This window comes from Anas platyrhynchos, chromosome 1, assembly GCF_047663525.1.
Source record: "Anas platyrhynchos isolate ZD024472 breed Pekin duck chromosome 1, IASCAAS_PekinDuck_T2T, whole genome shotgun sequence".
NCBI lineage: Eukaryota > Metazoa > Chordata > Aves > Anseriformes > Anatidae > Anas > Anas platyrhynchos.
In genome coordinates this window covers 47,087,395-47,110,185 of record NC_092587.1, presented here as the reverse complement: position 1 = coordinate 47,110,185, position 22,791 = coordinate 47,087,395, and the positions used below count along the sequence as shown (strand labels likewise).

The 22,791-nt window shown below is 45.6% G+C and overlaps 1 protein-coding gene and 1 long non-coding RNA gene across 3 annotated transcripts in view; both read right to left on the bottom strand.

Moving 5' to 3' along the window:
* TMCC3 (transmembrane and coiled-coil domain family 3) overlaps positions 1-21,515 on the bottom strand; it is a 129,796-nt gene extending 108,281 nt beyond the window's left edge. Inside the window, exon 1 of one of the 2 annotated variants that reach the window (XM_027452137.3) lies at positions 21,381-21,515. In XM_027452137.3, the coding sequence (XP_027307938.1) occupies positions 21,381-21,392 (12 nt within the window). In that variant the 5' untranslated portion in view covers positions 21,393-21,515. Of the gene's footprint in view, positions 1-357; positions 396-21,380 lie in introns of those variants that run through there. The other variant, XM_072036499.1, reaches the window with a different exon arrangement.
* Positions 4,560-5,366, bottom strand: LOC110351480 (uncharacterized). The gene is made up of 2 exons (XR_002398983.4): positions 5,073-5,366; positions 4,560-4,979 (listed from the first exon to the last, which is right to left on the bottom strand). It is a non-coding gene; the product is annotated as an uncharacterized lncRNA (long non-coding RNA).
* Positions 21,516-22,791: the final 1,276 nt, after the last annotated feature.

The following is a 22,791-nucleotide window of genomic DNA, read 5'->3' as shown; positions in this document are numbered from 1 at the left end:
TGACCCTGGGGTGGCGGCCCCTCTTCGCAGGCTGAGGATGAGAGCTGGGCTGGGCGAGAGTTCAGCGGCCCCGTTGTGGCCCAGGCCATGGGGCACGGCGCTGACAAGGCCTCGCAGTGAGGCATGGCAAGCTGCGACCAGCGGGCCTCGGCACGCCGGCCTGCGCTGCTGCCATGCTCATTGCAGTCTGCATGGGCCTGAACAGCCCAGAACTGAAATTGCCTTAAGAATGTAATAAAATCCCACTGCCAAAACCACACAACAGCACTGCATTTCCCCATACACCTTTGTTGGTTTTTTTTCTGTGCTACCAGAGGAGTCTTTGAGCAAGAATGAAACAAATATTTGCTGCCTTACTGATCTCAGGACCCACGCAAAAAGACAGAGGAGGGGTGAAAGCTCACTGGCACGCCAATCTTCTGAAACAGGGAGATGATTACAGTGAGAGGAGCTGCTTTATAGTCCCCCTTTACAATCACAACACATGGGTTTCTCAGCTGTATGTACTTATTGCTTTATCAAAGAAGTGCGATTCTGTTATTTTTACAAAATAAGTACTGTATGAATTTACAAGTTCATAGCATTTTTAAACAGAAACCTGTATTCACACCTCTCTGAGGACGCAGCACCTGACTGAACTACCTGTGGCTGTGGGAGGCACAACCCCACACTGGCCCCAGAGGTGGGCCAGGAGGACCCCTCTTCTCCTGCATCCCAGACTCCAGCAGCCTTCTCCTGCCCCACAGCGCGTCTGGAACCATGCTCTCAGTTGCTGCAGCCTGGAGAAAGCCCAACCCACAACAGCCACTGCTTGAATTTTAGGGCTGAACATTTTCTGAGATCCCTTGAATTTCTCCTGCTACACAGGGATTGGCCAATGTGTGAATGGAAGTAAGCCCCTCCTGTGGAGGTTGTGGATCTTTTCCTGGTGTTCCTGCTCTGGTGGCCACACATGGGCTTAGCCACACACCCCTGTTAACAAGGAACTCGCCCCTAGGACAACCATGAACTGTTGACCCTTTTAAAGAGTTGATCCAAAATCATGTTAGAGACTGCAGAAAAAAAAATTACTCCTTTTGACTTCAGTGGCTAAATGGGTAACCAAGGTGTTACTGCAACTGCATTTACACATTATGTATGCTATATATAACCATAGAGAAAGCAGAAAGTTGTATTACCTTCTCACACCACAAACTAGTTTTGGTATGAAAACACATCCCTTAATCTGAGGGGAGGCAGTAACTTTCAGAATAGGTGAAGATTGTGATTCACATGTTGTACCTTGCATACAGATCCTGCTGATTCACCTGCTTCAAAACTCTTTCTAATCTTTGGCCCTCTGAAAGCCATCAGTTAAGCTGGGATCCAGAGCTCACTGAAGTGACTGGGTACCTCATGTCTTTCTTGTAAACCCTGGATTTGGAGAGCAACGTATGCACAAAACCTACACCTCTGAAAACTGAGTGTATGGGAACAAATGAGACTGACTGCACCAGCAGACACAGAGCTTGTGGGAGCTTAAAGTCATTTTGTACAAAAGGAATTCAGGATGCAGGAAAATACATGTATATGCTTTGTTTCTGCAGGGAGATGGGGTTAACCATCTCTTGCAGGAAGCCTAGCTCCTAGTATGATCTCTCATAAATAATTCTTTTTCTCTTGCAGTGCTGTGTTAGAAGGACACAACAGAACTGGAGGCTGAAAGCTCAGCTACCGAAAGATCTCAGTTCTGATGCACTCCTGCTGAGCATGGCAGGGCCTCTAAGAAAGGAAATCAAGAGGAGAGTATTCAAGCGGTAGCATTTACTGCAGAGCTTGGAAAAACAAACTGAAAGACAAAGGTTTATATTGCATCTTAGACCCCTAAGCCTGCCACTTCCACTTCACAGGCTAAGCTTCTCACGCGAATTCACACCAACATCACACATCGATTCTGCAGCAGGATCCAGGCAAGCATGAAGTCCTACAGATCAGTAATAGCCCCACGCTCTTTAGCAGCACTGCTTTTTCCATACAGTTTGTAGCATCTGTAATAATTTTCCAGGGGATACAGCAAACAGTGTAACAAAGAAAATGTACTCACAGGAGAAACAACTACAGTTCATCATTCTGTGCACTGCATGCTTAATCACTGTGCACAAACTTTGTGTATTTGTGCATCTGTGAGGGAAAAAGGGAGAGAAAGGCATGTTGATTCTTTTTATGACACGATTTTAAAAAACAACAACAACAATTTCTTTGCTAAAAATGTGAGAACAATACAACGGCTTCAAATGCATTAAAAATAAACAATATAAAAGTATGCCAAGAATATTTAGCATTGGTGCAGTTAGGCTAGAAGCTTATCATAGTTTAAGTGTCACAAATAACAATGCTCTGACAGATGTAAAAAACACAGTATGGCTTTCAATCTTCTTATCTTGCACAAAGCTGGGAGGTTTTCTAATGTAAAGAAATAAAACAATATTCAACTACATATGTAACAGTGAGATCTTGTATGTGAAATATAAGCAAACATTCATGATCTGAAAATCAGAGATGCTATAAACCTGCAAATAGTGTTGGAGGCAAAGGACGATCAGCACATCTTTAAATCCAGCCATGAATACCAATGGCAGGGGTTGAGAACTAGTGTGTCACCACTTCACCACTTCACACCTGAAACCATACGCGCCAGAGAAAACTAAAACAACTGTGACAAAAATACATACTGTTTTTGAGGTAAGAAAATTAGGGAGAGTAAGGGAAAGAAAGACGTAAGAAAACCAGAAGACTCTTTGTGGAAATGCATCACAGAGCTCTCACCAGTAATGACTTGCTGATGGCAGGAGTCTCACTAGACCTGTGAGCACTCATGAACCTGGCTAAGGCCAGCTGTACAGCCTCTGCAAGTTGTCTTCAGAAGCAAACCAAAAAACTCTTTCACTATTCATACAACCATTAGTCCTTTCTAAATGTCTTCTTCCATACCTAACATTAAAGAACCTGGAAGAATCTTTAACAGTCTTGTTTCTTTGTTTCTCAAATTCAGCAACATAATATTGAAGATAAGAAAAACTGTATAAAACTGATCTTCTGTCTCACCTTAAAATGTGTTTAGGGAAAAAGAAGTCAAACTAACAACTGAGGTTTCTAAAATATATAAAACAAAATGAATTTATACACTGAAAATGCTAAGCAGTCAAATGAGAACTCAAAACAAAGCTATAACAATTACTCCATTAATATCATTAATGAGAATATACTTATTTTTCCAAAGTCAGCTTTTTGCCTAAAACTTAAACCCCTTTCCATATAAAGAAAGGGGAGAGCAAAAGCATTCAATTTATTTAATATTGCAAAGAGTGAGAGTGCACAAATGCAACCATTCACATGCTGCTGAACACAATCAGCACTAGATACCTCTGAGTCACTGGTCCTATATGGCTACACATGTATTTCAAGGGAAGCCTGCTGAGCAGGGAGCTCTTACTTGCAGCCCTTATAATTGCAGTTCTAGGCTGATATGACAAGCTATGCATGGTCACAAGCATGTTCATTTATCCTATAATTTTTGTTTGACCTCCCATATGTATCTACAACTCACCTGAACCTGGACTGAAATTATCTACTGGGAATGTCTCCAGCATTGCAGATACTTAATTCCCTAATCGTTCATCATTCAGATATTGAGTAGTTTGTATGACACCCATGAACCCATCATGCATCCAAACAAGAATATACATTATGAACAGACAGTGTTGTTGAAAGATTACATCAAGGGCACAGATAAACATGTAAAGCTTCTTGTCAGTGAGTCCCCTCATTTAGGATAAATATTTTTATAACATTTTTATATTTTCTATACAATCACCATTTGATTTTAAAAAATGTTTATTACGATGAAAGGGAAGTATCAACTATATAGAAAAAACATCAAGCAAAAAAAGTAAAATATAGAAAGGCCTGCCAAATCAGTACCATGCATAGAGTTGCTATGGCTGCCCCAGGGCAGAGTAGCACAGTTCTTCTGAAGCAATTCAAGAAATACTCAATTCAAGATATATTGCAAAATTGTTTCAAAATGCACTCCTCCTCAGTTGGTGTTCAGCAATGTGCTAGTGTGAAACTGCCATCAGCAAAACTGGAACAATTTATTCCCAGGCAGAAGATGAACCCAGTAAAGGAGTCAAGACATTCAGAAGCAAAGTTTGCAATATTCCCCAAACCATGAAAAACAGTGAAGTTTCAAGTGCTCTTACAAGGCAGCTAGAGTAGCATGACTGTTTCCTTATATCTCCGTACTATCATCATTTTCATTTTTATCTCCCATTGGTATTAAGTCCCATATTCTTGACATTGCATAGCTAGCCTGGTTCCTATGGAATTCAGATTGCCAACATCGGTCTGTGCATATATCTATAGTAAACTTTTAGTTTCATACCAGTACAAGAGATCTCAACCATGATGAGTTTCCTATGTGTTTTTTAAAACTAGAGCAAGGAAAGGCCAAGTTTTTGATCCTGTTCACCAAATCAGTCAAATGAGGCAGCTTGCACGCAGCTATCAAAATATTTGACAGAAGAATGGCTATATGAGAATGGATGGGAATTTTATAGGGTATGTGTCAAGAATAGAAAATAGTAGTATAATTTAATTTTTAAACGTCTAAAAGTGAATGTGCTCAAGACCATAGGAAACTGAGTTTCATTAGTTCCCCTGCTCAGGAACAACTTAATGATTTCCTTTAATGGTCACGGAAGGATGATTTACAATCTGTTGACTTCAGCATTCTCTGTAGCCACAGGACTTAACACACACACCTTTGCAAACTGTGTAGCTATATTTAAGCTAATATTAATGATATTTATTTTTAAGCTTTACTATCATCCATGATAAATGGAACTGTTGGTGGAAACCGAGGGGGAATTTAGCAGTACTGTCCTGCTGTGCTGTCCATCTCTGCAGCGCTTGGTGAAGCTGCTGTGTACTCAATGTACCTACAAGGAAGAAGAAAGGACTGGATACAAATGAACTGGTCCAACAGAGAGAGGCTAGGTGAAGCCTAACTAATAGCTTGTATTTTACTTTACCCACAGTGCAGCTGATGGCAGGTTGACCCCAAGAAGAGCGACGGTACTGGCTGATAGATTGCACTGAGCAGCACTGCAGTACGGGTTGAACATGAGCCCCAGCTGCTCCAGCCACAGGCCTGTGCCGCCTCTCATTCCGGTTCAGACAGTAATCTCCACATGAAATGGTTTCCTCTGCATTCAGCAGGGTGGCTAGGAAGCCCATCTTCCTTAATCCACCTTCTGGGCCTTAATGCTTTGCAGCTGTTGGAAGTAACTGCTACTTTTAAACCTAGAATTTAATTAAAGCATCCCCAGGACTTTTCTCATGTAATTCAGTGATCCTTTTCTCTCAGGCTAACCAGAATTATACAAGCTGTTATGGCTACTGCAGGCAAAAGAGGTCTCCAAGCTGTACCAGTAGCTGTAATTAACACATGAGCATATGTCAATTTGTAATTGACTTCTCAGAGAATTCAGTGCAGCCACACAACCAAACAGTTTTGACAAGCTTTTGGCATCCTGGCAGCAGCTAGTCCTGCCAGAAACTGGAACAAGAGCAAGAAGAGCAGGCTGAGGGGAGGCCTCATGGCGGCCTGCAGCTCCCTCACGAGGGGAGCGGAGGGGCAGGTGCTGAGCTCTGCTCTCTGGGGACAGTGACAGGACCCGAGGGAACGGCATGGAGCTGGGACAGGGGAGGGTCAGGCTGGGGGTTAGGGAAAGGTTCTGCACTCAGAGGGTGCTCGGGCACTGGGACAGGCTCCCCAGGGCAATGTTCACAGCACCGAGCCTGCTGGAGTTCAAAAGAGTTTGGACAACGCTCTCAGACACAGGGTTCGATTTTTGAGTGATCCTGTGTGTAGCCAGGAGTTGGACTCAGTGATCCTTGTGGGTCCCTTCCAACTCAGGATATTCTAAGGCCAGTTTGTTCTGCAAGGATTTTTCTAAGATCATCTGGTGCAGTGTCACATCCAGGCCTTTGAAGCCATGTTGCCTAAGGATCAGGGATCTGGGCACTGGTGAGCAGCAGGCCTGCAACACTTCAAAACCTTTCCTCCTGCTCTTGACCAGTCAGTGACTATTTGCTGTGGTGTGAATGACAGGACTGCAGGAGTAGGTATGATGAATATGGGGTGCAGCTGTCAATAAAATGTCATCAACACAAGTAATGAAAAGTTATTGATGACTCCTGCATGTACCAGAATCCCATCAGGGTAACCAACAGAAACTGTCCCATTACTCTACCTCTGGCATCAGATTTCTCAAGCACTCAGCTGAAAAGAGCATTTTCCATTATGTTTCATGGTGGCATCTATCACTAGTTTACAAGGAGTGATTCAGAAAGGCCTGCAATCCTAAATCTGCCACCATTTACATGCCTCTTCTAAAAGAAAAAGGAGGTTTGTTTCACTGCCCACTACTCCAGACTTTTAACAACATCTTGCACACAGCACCCAGAGTTGGGAAATCTTTCCCTGTCCCAGCTGGATCACAGGAAGAAGCTGCACGCCAGCTGCCTGAGCAGGTGCAGGATGACAGCACAGCATGCACCTGGGACACTGTCTCAGGAGCAAGCAACATATGAATTGACATAAGACTTCACCCTTATGTTAGAACTGCTTTGGAAATAGTTTCCTATGGAATCATCACTCAGAAAGGTATACTAAACATAAAATAGAGTTTTTCTTTTCTTTTTTTTTTTTTTGTTTTGTTTTGTTGTTTTTTTGTTTTCCAGAAGGGCCAATATAGGCATACACATTAAAGATGAGCAGAATGCAGAAACCAAAGTAAATGATAAGGAGAAACAGTAATAAGATACTACTTTTATCTGTTAGTATTTTTCCTGTTTGTTCGCACAGTGTTCAGGATGAAAGTGTGGCCTGTGGTAATGTGTGCTTAGTTACCTTTTGGAAATGCTGAACTCAAGAGCACCAGGTTCCCCTGCTGAAAAGCTAGAGATCTTTAAGGGCACATAAGTATAAGTCGGTGTGCTTTTTTGAAGGAAGAGGAGGAGAAATGCGCATGGAGCATGCTTTCCCAGTAACACCCCCTTCCTAGGCTTCACAAGATACCCTTGTGTCTCTGATACTACCAGCTTCTGGCTAGCAGCCTGATCAGAGCACTTCTTCCTTCTGCCCCTCCATCTCCTCTATCCCAGCTGCAGAAACTACCCCCACTTCCGACCGCCAGTCTTGGTGGGAGAACAGCAGAAGGGTTTTTTACACTCTTCTCTTCTTCTACCCTAAACTTGCTAGGCATTGCTGGGCTGAGAAAGCCCACGGTGGCCCAGTACAGAGCCTGCACAAGGTGGGGGAAAAAGTAGCTTATTTAGTTTCCACAGCCTGAAAGACCTCACTTTTGGGAAGCCAGCCTTACAGCCACTTCCCTGTAGAGCAAAACTACATGGAGGGAAAGTTATTTTCCATCTTGTTCCTTCCCTCTTTGCCTTAGGTCCTTAGCACAACAAAACATCTTGCTTTCCTGGAACTTCTGCTGCAAACTGCTGGCTGCCATAGACATGGTCAAGTGATTTTGGCTTATAGATCATGACACTGGGTTGGAGAAAAATGTCTCAGCAGAAATTGGAGTCCTAAACAGTAACTGCACGTGCATCTCTGCAGGCACACTGGGAAGGAGGGACCTAGGGGCAGGAGTTTTTGCCCATGTGATGGTTAATTGTACAGTGGGAACGGCTCTGAGAAGCAGGACATTAATTGCATTTGTTCCCCTGCAGTTAGTCCTAATAGGGATAGGTACAGGCCACCGTTGCCTCCTGTGACCAGGAAACACAGAAGGTGACTATTTAAGGAAGTTAGAGAGCCCAGCTATGTTCGTACACACCATGTTTTGCATGAGTGGGAGGCCACACATTCCTATTCTGAAACGTACCATTAGGTGGCACTGCCTTGAAGCATTACCTCCCAGTATTTTCCATGACTTGCTATTATCTACACTCTAAGGAACACAGTTGCCCCTGAAATCGAGTGAAAAAAGCCATCCTTCAGACCTCTGAGTACACTGAGGGCTAACGTTATTGGCATACATACTTTCACATATATTGTTTACTCTTAAATTGCTAAGTTTTGTCCCGAAAAAACAAGATGTCTTGGATACTTTAGCTCAAATACCGTACCTCCAGTTCCAAAGTGTATTTCCAAAGTGGCTGTACGGGTAACACCCTCACCCACCGCCTCCCCCTCCCACGCTTTGTACAACTGACTGTCCTCTGGCATCTAGCACAATAAGGATTCTGTTCCTTTTCTGTGCCACACGAACACCCAACAAAGACACATTAATAAGTAATTTTCTCTTTCACTTCTCATGTGCAGGACAAGACTGGCACAGAGCTTGGGAAAGCAGGCTTGTGAGCAGGGCACCAGCAACTGGAAATCTCTGGAGATGAACGATGGTTATGGCAAAAGGAACTGCAGAGATTCCCTGTGCTACTGATTTGCTGTTGTGAAATTGCACAGTAGAGCAGACACCACTTTAAATGAATGGTGAAAGGGACCTAAAGGCAGGTGTAAGAATAAAGGAGGTGATGACAGTCCATGAGGGAGTAGTGGAAGGAGGTTGTGATGAGGAGGGGGTTGGCCTCTTCTCTCAGATAACTAATGATAGCACTCGAGGAAATAGCCACAAGCTGTGCCTGGGGAGATTTAGATTAGATGTCAGGAAAACCTTTTTCTCTTAAAGAGTGGTCAGGCACCGGAACGGCCTGCCCAGGGAGTGGTGGTCACCATCCCTCACGGTGTTCAAGAAGCCCCTGGACAAGGTGCTACGAGATATGATTTAGTAGCTTTTGGGTAGTATTGGTGATAGGAGGACGGTTGGACTATTTGGTCTTGTAGGTCCTTTCCAACCTTGTGTTTCTGTGATTCTATAAGACTGTCACTCGTAGCAAATCTTCTCAAATGCAAAGATAAAGACCCTGCCTGAACAGCTCATATCTGCCACATATCCTGTGCACATGCCGAGGGTGAGACGCTGGTTGCGTGACAGTGTACAGTGCCAATTATTTATAGTGCAAGGAAAAGGAATGGGTCAGAAGATAAAGGCTTACCAACTGAAGAACGTTCTGGAAGGTTTTCATGTAAGAACCCAACTGATCTAAAAACATCAAGGCCACGAGTTCAGGTCTCCCTTGATCTTCTGCATCCAGCTGCTCGGTGGCACTGAAAAGAACTGCTCAGCTTTCTGGCAGCCCTGTGCTCTGAACATGCAAGTTCCTGAGCAGCTGTTATTTTTGCAGTCTCTGTCACAGAGCACGGCTTGCCCACCTCCAGCTACCCCATGCCATGCTCACTAGGAACTGTCAGCATAACTACCTGAGCCCAGGCTTCGGCATTTTCTTTTTCACAAACACGTCTGATCTAGCATTACATCCCAGTAGTGACCTTGCACTAGCATTCCTTTTGACTATCGTTTAAAGTGTTCAAAAAGCCATTGATAAATGGTCAGCCACAGACCTCCTCCCAAGAGCAGTATGAGGTGGAGTAATGCAGCAGTGTCAGCTACAGACTGACTTCAGGAGTGTGCGGCTGCCAGCAGATTGACCCAGCTGCATTCCAGCTGAAAACCAACATCCGATCATCTATCTGCTCCCCGACCTGTTAGCATCCATCTAGTCACCCTGACAGTGGAGCAGAGGACACATAGCCCATACACAGCCTGGCAGAATGTAAAGCAGTGAAGTAAAACAGATGGAGAGTCACGGGAATGGCCCAACCACACAAACATGAAGATGAATTACTTTACTATAAACTTACTGGAGTTTCAAACAGAAGAATATGCTAATTCGTATCAAGAATGTAAGCACAGATCTCTCCAATGTGTAGCATTTCAGCTAATTTTTACTTAATATCTACTATTTACTAAAGGATTGCTTATATTCAGATGCTGGAGTTGCCTGAAAAATCTCCCGTGGATTTATTGAACAAAATGCGGAGACAGTGGGAGGCAGGAGAACGGCAGGAATTTGTGAACATCGCTATGCAGAATTAATAACATTCTATCAGTAAGATTCATGATGAGTTTTTGCCTTTTTTTTCCTCTTTTGAGCATCAAAGATAGATTGCCTGCATTTCAAATATCACCATAGGAGCAGAAATTAACACAAATGAAGACAGATTTACTCTAAATGAGCAGGAAAAATATTCCAAAGCATTCTAAGCTCCAAACCTTAGCAGAGAGAGAGAGAGACTTAACTTTAAAAAAACAACATTCAGAGAAAATTAAGCCTGTTTTTTTTTATTATTTTTTTAGTCAGCAGACACACTAACTGTGCAAAATTTTACATTGCCTTTCTTTGAGAAGCAGGCTATCAAATTCTCATTGTCTGTCCTCAAAAATAGCTAACTGAAGACTACCAGTGGCAGTGAGGAGCATTTGGACCTAGCTGGCTCTTACAGATCTTTTTGAGCTGGATACTAATACCAGTTACTGAACGGGAGCCCGAGCATTAAATACACTCTTAGAATCCAATACAGAAGCACTTCAGTCATCCAAGTCTTGTGCTAGATGAGGTCATGATTCTCAGTGCTTATCATGTTGAACAGTCATTCCATTTTCTGAAAGCTTGATTATCAAAATTATTCTTTGTCCCTCGTGGCATATGGGTAATTGAGGTTTATAAATTTCATGCAAAACGGGGTTTGTTCCTCATTAAGCAGACCCATCTGTATCTCCACAATGCAATTCCCTAACATAATGCATGAAGTTTATATGCTGATGACTGGACAGCATGATTATGCTAACTATAAGGTAAACTGCTTTATGTCTGAGCTGCTAGGAACCAAAAATCGTGGGGCATGGCTCCAGCTTTTGAAGTAGATTGATTTTCTGTGCTCTGAAAAGGCATGCGAAATGGCACCATTTGTTACATTATTCAAGCTGTTTCGCTGAACAGCATTTTACTAATGTCTAACTTACGCTGGCACTGACTATCAGTTGGTTTTAGTAGGAGTGAGAGCCCAGAAGGCAAATCACACACAGCTCAATTAGTTTAAGCTAGTACTATGAAATGTAGCACGGAGTTACTAATCCTTAGCCTGTTGTAGCCACGCAAGACACTCAAACACAGCGAGCTCAGCATATGCCTTCACATAGACCCTTTTTATATCCTCGTGACAGCCTGCGCAGAACTCCACAGAATGAATTAATTCCCCTGTGTTTATCTCAAAGGCAGAAATACACAAAAATAGCAGGGCACCAGACTCACTAATCACCTTGCTAGTGTCTGCCTGGCGTTCTTACGAGAGGAAACAAAACCATGGGACGCACAATCAAAGTCCAGGGAGCACAGAGCTCTGTTTCACTACCAGGCACTCGGTGTTCGCAGGAAAGCTCCACATCGCAGGAGTTGGGCTCTCAGGTAGCAGCACATCCTGCTAACAAAGAAAGTCTAAAAACAGATCGTGAGTGAAAACTGGGACATCAGTTTTTGCTCTATTTTCAGGAAGACAGGTTTACAGGTGATATATGAACCTGCACCAGCTCTTAGTAGTTACAAGACTGAGTAAATCATTTAGCTCTTTCCTAGCTCATTGCCTTAAAGCAGCTGAACAGTGTGACATAGCTCAGAGGGACACGTACACAGAGCACTAGTGGCAGGGCAACACTGCAAAGGCTCTGACTCGGAGGGGATCTCTTCTGCAAGAACTGGGATTCAGTGAAAGGAGAGGGGCTGAGAAATGCCCGGTACCCCTCCAGCCCAGTGACTGCAGGTTAGACCGAGCAGCTCCCAGAGCCAGACAAGGGAACAAAGAAGAGCTAAAGAAAAGCAATATAGCAGGAGCTGGGGAGCTGGGCTAAGGCAAGTCAGGACTGCCACGTCTCCGGCAGGACAAGGAAGTCTGAGAGGAGGTGGCCTTGGTGGGTGAACTCCAAGTATTTTGGGGAGCAGCTCCTCAGAAGTAGGGAGAAAGGGAAGTGCCAGCAGAAAGCAGAGGTTATCGTGGAGCAACTCCTACAGCAAAAAATACAGCCTTCAGAGCTTCTGAAACTGCGTTACTGCAAGCGAATGAACCCGGTCACCCTTTATAGGCACAAGGTGCAGTCTCAGGCCTGCGGTGCGCACAGCACATGGATTGCAATGGGCAACGAAATCAGCAGGGAAAACCTGCTGAGTTTTATGCCATTTCTATTACCTTAGGAGGGTTGTTTCGTGGCTATGTCAGTATGCAGAAGCTTAATTTGATAAGAAAGGAAACATAATTATCCGTGTCCTAGTTCTTCACGATACCTAATGTAATGTCTTATGAGATATTACTCCCAATGCATCTCTAGAATTGTTCTATATGAAAGACTGGAACGATGGCTAATGACCGCTGTTAAGAAAACATTTCTGCTACCTTTGAAGTTGACAGTACTGAAATAGGTTTTTATTTCTACCTGAGCATTTTATTTATGAAAGAAGATTCTCACTCAAAAGAGTGGATTATATACAGATAGAAATAGTTTAAATCCTTCGCATGAAAAATTTAATTCATCCTACTCATTTCTACCCTACAGTGATTAATGTACTTTTGTGTGCGTTGCACTCAACCACAAATCCACCTGTGGTAGTTGCATCTCTACCCTGAATATCTTTACTCTTCTACCACCTCCTTATATCAGCACCTCTAAAACTGTTTGCCAGAATCTGTCCCGTGGGACAAAAAGCTGACCGCTGCTCCGAAGGAACCAGCCAGTCCGATGAGTGAAGTGCATGTTGCAGCTCTTATGCACAGTGAAAACCCGAGAACCCTTTAAAACCCCTAAAGCAGCAGTGCCAAGGAAAAAAATGCTCTTATGAAATCAATGCGGGCTCAAAATCAAGTAACTAATGATTGATATTTAGCTTTCAGAAAGTACTACTTTTTCCTCATTTGATTCAATGCCATGCTTCCCTCCAATTTAGTGATTTGTGCCTCTCATTTCTAAATCATATCCTGCCTAAATTTAGTTACCGGAGAGCACAGCAAACCCAGCCTGCACACCGGGCACTTGTTCCAGGCTGGAGGTGGCAGCCCTGTGAACCAAAACCAACTGGAAACTGCCCCCAGCCTGGCTTTGCTCAGACTCCTCAGACAGGGCTGAGCAAAAAGGGATGTTGTACAGCAATGGGGATTTTCAAAGCTGCACGGGAGCAGAGAAGAGAACCCATCCGCTTGTCAGTGTGAACGCTAGTTTGCCACGGGAGACTTTATTTGGTTTCTCTGATTCTAACAAGGCATAAGCATATCTGCTATGAAAACATTCTGTCACCACCTGTCAGGAATAAATTCAGGCAAAGAAAACAAGACAATATTGAACTAGAAGGCAGGATCTTGCAAAGCACCAGAGCTGATTCATCCTTTCCCATCCCTCCCCCCACCCTACTCCGGGCAGCATGCCGAGAACAGGCTAACTTCACCTGCCTGGGGATTTACATTAGATTACTACCCGCTGCCAGTGATTCTGACTCCTTTAGCCTCCACCATCCCCGTGTTTCTGTAAGAGACATACCTAATAAAAGTAACTTTACCTTTTCCTTGAATTATTCCAATTTCTGTACTGTCTGTTGGCAGAGTGTCAAGTACAAAAGTCTTGACTACTCACTCTCACCTCTAGATCTGTCACGCCAGGCTATTAAGATATCAATCTGTATTTTTCTCTCAACAGGTGTGAATTACCAGAGCATTATGTATGTAGATGGATATTCTTGCTTGCTAAAGCTGCACTCCTACTTTTAAAGATCAGCAAACAGTAGTTGAAAAAAGTCACCTGTTGTAGGGCTAAGTTGAAAACCCTCTTGCATCACATATTAAAAGGAGAGAGAGATGAAATGTGCCAGGAAAACGTAGCTTCTGTTACCACCTGAAGCTGGGGATGTTTCATTTTGCATACTGGCAACTCATTCTGCACAGTCACTCCAATGACAGCACTCATAGCCTAAAAAGCTCTCTTGCTACAGTTCTCCCCGGTAATAACAAACACCAAACTTTATTGTTGCAATATTCCCCGCTGTAACATACACTGGGAGGTGTATTGCAATATACCATCCCACTGCAGGAGGGCCCTTGCTACCTGCCTGCCTTCTCCTCTTATCAAGGCAGCCTCTGTGCCGACATGCAGAAGGCCTCCCAGTGCAGGTGCTTCGCAAGGCACAAGAACCTGGTTTGCCTCTGTGGTAGATGAGCTGGCATCAGCGAGTGGTGCTTACAGCAGACCTCTCTGAAAGGTTTTCTTTGTCTTACGAAGCAGTTAGAAAAACGACTCGGTCTTGCCGAGCTTTCCCACAGACACAACAACCATCCCCCGGGACCGCCTGCTCAGGTTGTGAGAACGCGGCAGGAGATGGGCGCAGATCAGCCTGACGGCAAAAGGGATAAAGCATCCGAGGGTGGACACAGCTTCTCCACTGCAAGGCCAGGCACCTCAGCTGAGAGCTAATGCAAATGTCAAAAAACTTAGAAAACGCTCCCTGATTCTTTGCTATTAAAGGTCAGAGGGAAGCCGTTTGCTCAGATGGAAGACCAGAATTAAGTGAATCTAAATGGTAGAAAGCAAAGGGAAGAGTATCTATCAGGCCTCCATTATACATCAAAGAGCAAGAAAAAGGACAAAAACCCTCTTTTAATTCTGAGCGAGTCAATGTGTATTATACATCCATTTGCAATCATTACCTCAAGTAGGTCAGTACCAAAGACCTGCCACTAGGGGATATTTCATTTCTAAACGGTTAATGGAGTTTTAATTAATTGTGTTACCTGAAAATATATCTTAACAAAAAGTAAGGTAATTGAAATGCATTAAAAAGTCCGTTTGTTCATCTCTCCAGAAATAAGCATGAAAAAAAGAAAAAGAAAAAAAAAAAGATGAAGAGAACATCTAATAGAACAGCTTTTAGTGCACCTGAAAAGGACAGAGAACTACGAGGGGATTTGTAAATTCAGATACTGGCATGAATAATTACATGCTAGCAAATGTCCAAGATGAATAATAAGAATAATAATAAAAACAAACAAAAAAACCAGACGTAAATACTTATTTACAAAACAGTAGGATACCTAAATCAAACTAGCAAGCGTTATTACTATGTTGCTGCTGGGGAACAATACATAGTTTCCCCTTCTGGAAAAGATTTTGACTTTCTGCTGTGAATTAAGAGCTTTAAATCATTTTTCAACTAGAGGTTAGTTTTTCAGGGAATGATCTATATTTTCAGCAGAAATACATTTTCTGCAAGTAGCTTTTTTTTTTTTTCTTTTTCTTTGACAAAAATAATGTGGACCAGTGAGGCATTTTCTCTTAAAATGGCTTCTGGCATGCAAGGTCATGCTCCTCTACGTTACACACAATAGCTTAAGACCAGTTGTTCAAATGCACGGGAAAAAAAGTGACCAAAGAGCCGGTGTCTTCATTTTGTATGTCCTGAACCCCGGACATACAAAATGCTCAATCCCCGCTGAGTTGTTGGAAGCGGGGCTGTTGGTGCTTGGTGCGTTGGGCAGACCCAGCAGGCAGCACGGACCAGAGCAGGAGTCATTTTTCTCCAGGAGGAAACAGGCAGCCTTGGAGACAGAAACACAAAATACCAATGCCAGTTTCTAAATGTACTTCTGCTGTGTGTCAGCCTGAAGAAATCCATTTTTGCACTAATTGCTAACTACTGCAGGAAAGACTGACAGGAAAACATAGCGACACGTGGCTCACTTACCAGGAACCCATACCAAGGTGAACCTATTAACTCTATTTATTTGGCCACTCAAACAAACACAGGCGTGCTCCCAAGCAATGGAAATGGAAAAAAAAAATGTTAAAGGAGGCAAAATTTGCCCCTCCACCCTCACAAACAAAAAGGTAAGTCAACACATCTGTCCCTCTTTTATTTTCTTCCATGTCAGGAGATTTTTTTTTCATACGTATTTTTGAAAGTTAAGATTTTGTTTTTTCACCAGGACAACATTCCAGCACTGGGGAACATCAAGAGGAAGAGGTGCTGGCTGCCCTTTTTGGTACCTTTCATGATAAATTCTGCTTTGTCACAAGCTCAGAACAGGAGGCCCGGAAAATCTCAGTCCTGGCGTGGGCATCCTATAGGGAAACCTGGAACCAGACACTCTGACCTCCATCCCCCTGAACAGGAGTCATGTCCAGGCCATTGGAATGACTTTAAAAAAAATCCTACTGTTTTTAGCTTAATGAAGCCGATATGCATAAAAGATTTTAATCTTCCTCAATTTGTTTTTCCACCACTTCAGCTATAGGTCATGCACACATTCTCAGCTTAGACCCATGAAACATTTCCCAGCTGACCTGCTTAACCAACAGTATGACTCCAGCGGGTTCAGCATCTCACAAACAACCTTTGGGGAAAACAAAGCTCAGTTTTTAAGGTCTTTAAGGAGCACGCTGGCTCGCGTTAAATCCATACCTGTATCTTGGCTGAAACAGTGGCTGACATCAGATGTTCAGGGAAGACTCCAAGCCCAGGATAACGGAGTAATGATGCTCCCTAGAATACCTGCCAGCTGCTAGGGACCTGCAGGCCGAGGGCTTTCTGAGCCAGAAGTGTCAGTTTTGTACTCAGGAGTTTTTGAAGTACTCTTCTTTCTGAATCTATTTGGTTCTGGTTTTTAATCTAGGGCAGCTTGTGTCCTCCACAACACCCGGTGGGAAGGAGATCTGCAGCTATGCCTTCTGCTCTGAACCTGGTGCCTGACAGCTTCACGTGGTGCCCCCAGATCTTCTACTCAAAGAGACAGCGAACAATCAGTCACCAGGCCTGAATTCTTCCTCTCTGAGCCATTTACTCCCTGCTCTCCTCTCTGCTTCCCAACCAAGGTGGCAGATAACAGTATGGCCAGTAAGCACCACTCATTTAAATCTCATTTTCAAAAGCAAATTTGGGGATTACAATACATAAACCTCACTGTCATTCCATCAGACAGTGGCTCCTTATTGCCCAACTTTTAAGAATTTTACTCTAGAATCTTAAGAAAATAACATTAAGAACTTCAAATAGATGGTAGATATTTTTGATACAGCCCAGCAACTTTTACGTGCACCACAACGACACCTCCAGCCTCAGGTCTGTGACTCTGGCAGGAATACCAACCTACCCTCCGAACACCCCCCTCACGTTGCAGCACAGAACGAGTCGCCTTTCTGTCACCTGCTGCCCGCCACAGCACACACCGCCACAGAACCTGATGCCTCAGCTTCACCACCTTCATCCCCCTGACTCCCTTGCTCCTGCTTCAAGCCTTTACTTTTTTGGGGCAAGAACTTCCTAATGCATGCAAACATGTCCATATTTGCATCATGTTCACTGTTGGTAGAGAGGTAGAGCTGCTGATCAGTTGAGCCATGGGGAAAAAAAAAAAAAAAAAAAAAAGAAGAAAAAAAAGCAGTGGTGGGAAAGCTGAACTCTTTAGCTAACAGGGGTACTGGAGGTAAAGGCAGGGGATCCTCTCACCTTTAGTCCTTCAAAATTAACACCAATGTCCCACTGAAATCCTCACTCAGAAATCCTGCAGTCTTTTAGGCACTTAAACTCCTCCAGGCAGCTAAGTTTTCACTGACAGAATTGGCAAAATCCACTGAAACCCTCCCAGTGACGCCTGCCCGAGCTCCAGGGGAAATCTCAGATTGCCCACTTGTCCCGTCTCCCCCAGCAGCAAGGCAGGAGACCTGTACTGAAATCCTCACTGCTGTGCTTGCAGCAGGAATTTACTCAGTGCTCCTGGGATGCCCTGTGTCTTATCCAGCCTGCATGTTAGCTGGGATAAATCTAACGCTTAAGCAAGTTACCTGTTGTCATGGATATATCTGGTAGTGTATTTTATATTCCCTGAGGGCAACCAACATAGTACAACCTCCAAAATAGCTGAATAAGGAAAACCTCGTTATTACCTCAACCCTGAAGTGTAGTTTCTGACTGGCAGTGCTCTGAAGACAATCTCTGAGCAACTAAAAGCACCAAAAGGGCACTTCTTTCCCCAGCACAGCTCCAGTGCCACCCACTCCCATTATCCCGAGTTGTTCCAGCATGTACAGCTTTGCACAGGTTGTAGAGAAAAGACAATGACAACTTGGATAAAAATAAGACTTTCATTCTGCTCGAATATCCGGTGACTAAAACTTACAGCAAGATGCGGTGCTGATCTGTACCTATCAAGATATGTATATCCCTCCTAAACGCCTGAGGAATTAAACAGAGCATCACCAAGCAGCCTGTTCTCTTCCCCGCCTCATCTGCACCTACAAGCATAGCTACTGATAGCTGAGAGTCAGAGGCTAAAAAGAAAAAAAAAATAGGAATGTTAAATTACACCTAATAAAAACAAAAGTAACAGACACATTCACCTTCATTACACGTTTTATTCAGCTTGTATTTTCAGTATATTCTCACTGCACTAATGACTTCCTTTTGCTGTCTCTAAATACTAATTTCGTGTTGATGTGTTAGACTTCCACTAATTTCCAGTGGTAGGTACATCATGCCTGAAAAAATAGCTCCAGCAGAATTTGACAGGTGAATTGGGCTCCCGTTTTCCCTGGTGAAAATGAACAAGATACACAGTGGTGATATTCAAACAGAATAAAAGCATCAAATGCAGTTTATATCTAATATGTACTTCAGTGATCTGGTAAAAGACTGTCTAGGCTGAATAAATTACCTCCTAATATGATAAATTAAGACACATACATCTGGTAAAAGGAGCTGAAAAGAGAAACAAGTTCAAAGAGGTAAGAATGCTGAGGTTTGAAGGACTGGTTTTCCATTAGTTGCTTGGAAATGCAGTCTTTTGTCTCCTCTCCTACCTGTTACCGCCTCCCTGCGCCGTCTAACAGCAGCTTGTCTCTGTTAACAGGAGCACTTATCTATTTTATTTGAACAGTGAGGAGGGGGAGGTATGTAAAAACAGGAGAAAACCTCGGGGATTTTCTTCCTGCTTGTATTTGCATTGGTATTTTCATACTAATGCAGAACTGAGTGAAAAGTGATGGGCACATGTGAGAAAAAGCAACAGGCTTTCCGCTAGGAATGAAAGCAAGTAGACCAGCCTAAGCTATAAATCCTGCTGCTGCACCTAGATGCTATGCAATGGAGTTCTTAAAAATGTGTATTCATATAAGCAAGAAAGCACGAGGAAATGCCTACAGCATCTTTAACTATGTTGGTCCACCTGAGGAGGGAGGAAAAGCAGCGCTGACCTGGGAGCTCTGTACGTCGTGTCTCTCAAGTCTAAAAAGGGACTGTGCAGAGGCAATATATGAGACATTCTCTGGAAAGGTGAGACTCCTGTAAAGCACCTCAAATAAGACGCTAGGAGAATTAGGAAACCTTGACCTCACGCACACCCAGAGGATCTAGAAAGCACTCCCTTCATGGAGAACACGTTGAGCTCGTGTAGCTGGAGGTGCAGAAGGAGGTTGGCGGCAGGCAGAGGGGTCTCAGCTGCTCCCTAGCAGGAGCACACAGCAAGAGCTGCTTCGGCTAGGCTCCAGGTTCAGCAGAAAGCCCTAAAAGCAGCAGACTAACAGCATCACACCACTGCCTGTCCTTCCCTGGGGTGTCCTCCCACCCCCACCGCACAGCTCTCAGCTGCACGCAGCACCACACCTCAGCCTTGAGGCCAGGTCTCAGCACAACGCTGCAGGGCTTGGCTCCCCCCTGCCTGCTGCCATGGCTGAAGCACGGGGCGCAGGCAGGCCCCCAGGCAGACTGGCTCACCCCAGGAGCCCCCACAGAGAGGTCACCACACAAACAGCTCCGACACCACACGAGGATGGCACCGACTCCACCCATCCCGAGTCCACGTGCTCCATGCTGCAGGTGAAATTTGGTACACCCCCAGAGGGAAGAGCAAGGGTATTATTTCCTCGGCAGAATCGTGTTTTTTTACTATGCTTCCGAGATGTCTGAAACTTTTCTATTTATTGCTCCTGTATGAGCACAGATGGCAGTGGAGAACTCGATCTAAACAGAAAACGTGGATTTAACGCTGAGCTGCCGACCCGCACTAAACCCCGCGCAAGCATTTCAGCTTTGTTACTCAGTGGCCCAGTTCTCTCCAGCTTAATTTATTTTTGAAGCAATCAATGAAACACCGAGTGCATTTAGTGACAGCGCAGTCAGAAAGGTCCCAAATGCGAGGCTTCCTCTTGTTACCACAACACCAAGCAGCAGAGGAACAACAAAACCAGGGCTTCTCCCTGTTCCACCTCCCCTTCCCGACAGGTATAAATGCAGAACGGGGACCCCATGCCACAGATGAAAGAACCTCCTGGAACTGCAGAGAATAAAGAGTGTGACACTGTGGTTCCACACTTCAGCCACGGCACAAAATTAATTTTATCTGTTGGCTGCCAACACCATTACTGGTTTACCAAGACACGCCAAGGACCTGATCCACAAACCAGTGAAAGTTCTCCGTTTGGATGCCTAAAACAGGATCTGGGCACTTGTGATCCAAAGTGGGGTCTGCAATTGTTCTTATTTCTTGCTGCTTTTTCCACCCTCCCTTAGAAGATGCCCTCTCAGCAGACTCCCTCTCTTTGAAGATTCTTCGTCCAGCCTTCACTAGCCCTGAGGTGTCCCCAGAGAATTAGGGATTGCTATTTTTATCACTTCTGACCTAAAGTTAGCTTAGCGTAACTTCTCCTCGTGTCGCTCGACTTCTGACAGCGCAGAGGGATTCAGCACAGGCGGCCCTGAGCTCACCCGGAGGTTGCTGTGGGACGGGCGGCTGGGTATGGAGGGCACAGGGCAGGGCAACCCTCAGGCTGTGAATCAGCCCTCGGGCAGCCTAGGAACTAAGCATGAAGAAGAACCAGGGCTCGGACAGCTTATATCCACGGCTCCTGAGGTCATTTTGACCTTTACGGAGCCCATAATTCCAGATCCCGATGATGCCTGCACTCCGAGCAGATAACGCAGTGTGGTGAGCCGTGGAAGGAGCATCTCACGAACCCCCATTCCAGGTTTCTCGCAGTGCTGAACCCATCAGCTTCCCCTTCCCCAGCCTGTCCACGCCGTGCAGCAGCCACACCACCAGCACCAGCACCAGCACCGCGCTGCTCTGGGATTATCTCTGTGAGGAGCTCCCCAGCGCTGGGTTTTGGCCGCCGGGCTCGGCGCTGGGCTCTTCCCCCGGCCACAGCGAAGCGCCCCCAACCCCCCCGTGCCGTTGGTGCCTCACAGCCCGGGGCTCAGCCGAGGGGCTGCGGGCACCGCTCCCGCCTCAGCCCCCTCAGGGCACCGCCGCGTCCCCCCGCGCCCCCTGGCGGCCCCTCGGGGCGGCGCCCCCGGCTCTGGGGACCCCCTCGGCGGCTCTGCGGGGCTCCCCGGGCGCTTACCTTGCGCTGCATGCCGGCCGGGAGGCGCCGGGCGCTGCCCGTCCCTCGCCGCGCTGCCCCCGGAGCCCCCCCGGAGCCCTCCCGGAGCCCCCCGGCCCCTCGCTGCTCGCTGCCCGCCCTCACGGAGCGGCGGCGCCGCGGCCGGCACGAGGCAGCGCGGCCGTGAGGGGGCCGGGCCCACCCGCATGGCCCCTCCCGCCCGGCCCCCAGCCACAGCCCGGGCACCGCGGGGGGAGACCCCGGCCACTTCAGCACCCCCCGGGGCCCCTTCAGCACCCCCCGGCCCCCTCAGCCCCCCCCGGGGTCCCTGCAGCCCCCCCCCGGTCCCGGCTGGGTGCTTCGGGCCGGAGGAGGCTGCAGCTGAGGGGGCTCCGCCGGGGGGTGTGGGCTGAGGCTCGGTGCTGCTGGCAGGGCGCTGGTGCTGGTGCTGGTGCTGGTGCTGGTGCTGGTGCTGGTGCTGGTGCTGGTGCTGGTGCTGGTTCCCCGCACCCAAAGCAGCCTCACCCCACAAGAACTGACCGGCTCCAGAGCTGTACGCGCTGCCGGAGTTACAGGCTGTGCTCCGGATGAAAGAGAAGCGGAGCAAAGTGGCGTTACGTTTACACTTGTAGTTGGACGGGAGATGCCTAGCCTAAGTGGCTGAGTATTTGCTGGCAGATGCATACAGAGTTTATGATGGTTATTTACCAAAGTCTGTGGCATTTCCAAGAACGCTACCTGCTGCAGTCACTGACTGTTCTCATCCACTGCCCTGTGTAAAACAGTAAGGGACAAACCCCTCTCGGTGTATGTGCTGCCGTCCCGCTCTGTGCTTTCCTTTCTTCCAGACATTTTCTCACTGAAGTGCAAGTGTCCTTCTCGCATGAGGACTGATTGTGTGAGCTTGATCAAGTTACTTGTTTACCTATAAATGAAACTGGATAATCAAGAGGAGTAAAAACATCAGCAATCATTTTGGACCATAGGCATATAGATATTTGGGAATCCATTCTGGGTATTTGGGTTGTTTTCTCTGTAGTTACACTCATTAACAGACATACACTCTTGAATAACTTCTTTCTGAAGGAGATCTCTGAGGCTACTTAAAAGACAGCTGGAACCATAAGATACGAGTGTTGTAATGCTTAACGTCCATGTGTTCGGTGTCCTAGAACAGGTTTCATAGCAATCTACCTCCCTGATGAGACAAAACCCATTGAAAGCTGGCTCCTGTCCAGGGGTTTCCATAGAGCAGCCTGCTCCCGATCTCTAACAACAGGTTGTTGGAAAGCTGTTTCCCCTCTTCAGGACCAGAGCTTTTGTCCTCTGAAAGTGCAAAGCTGAGCCATTTGCCCTGGAGATAGATCTGGCACCCATATCTTTCAAAAGCTGTATTAGATCTCTCACCTCAGGGGGTGTTTTTTATTTGTCT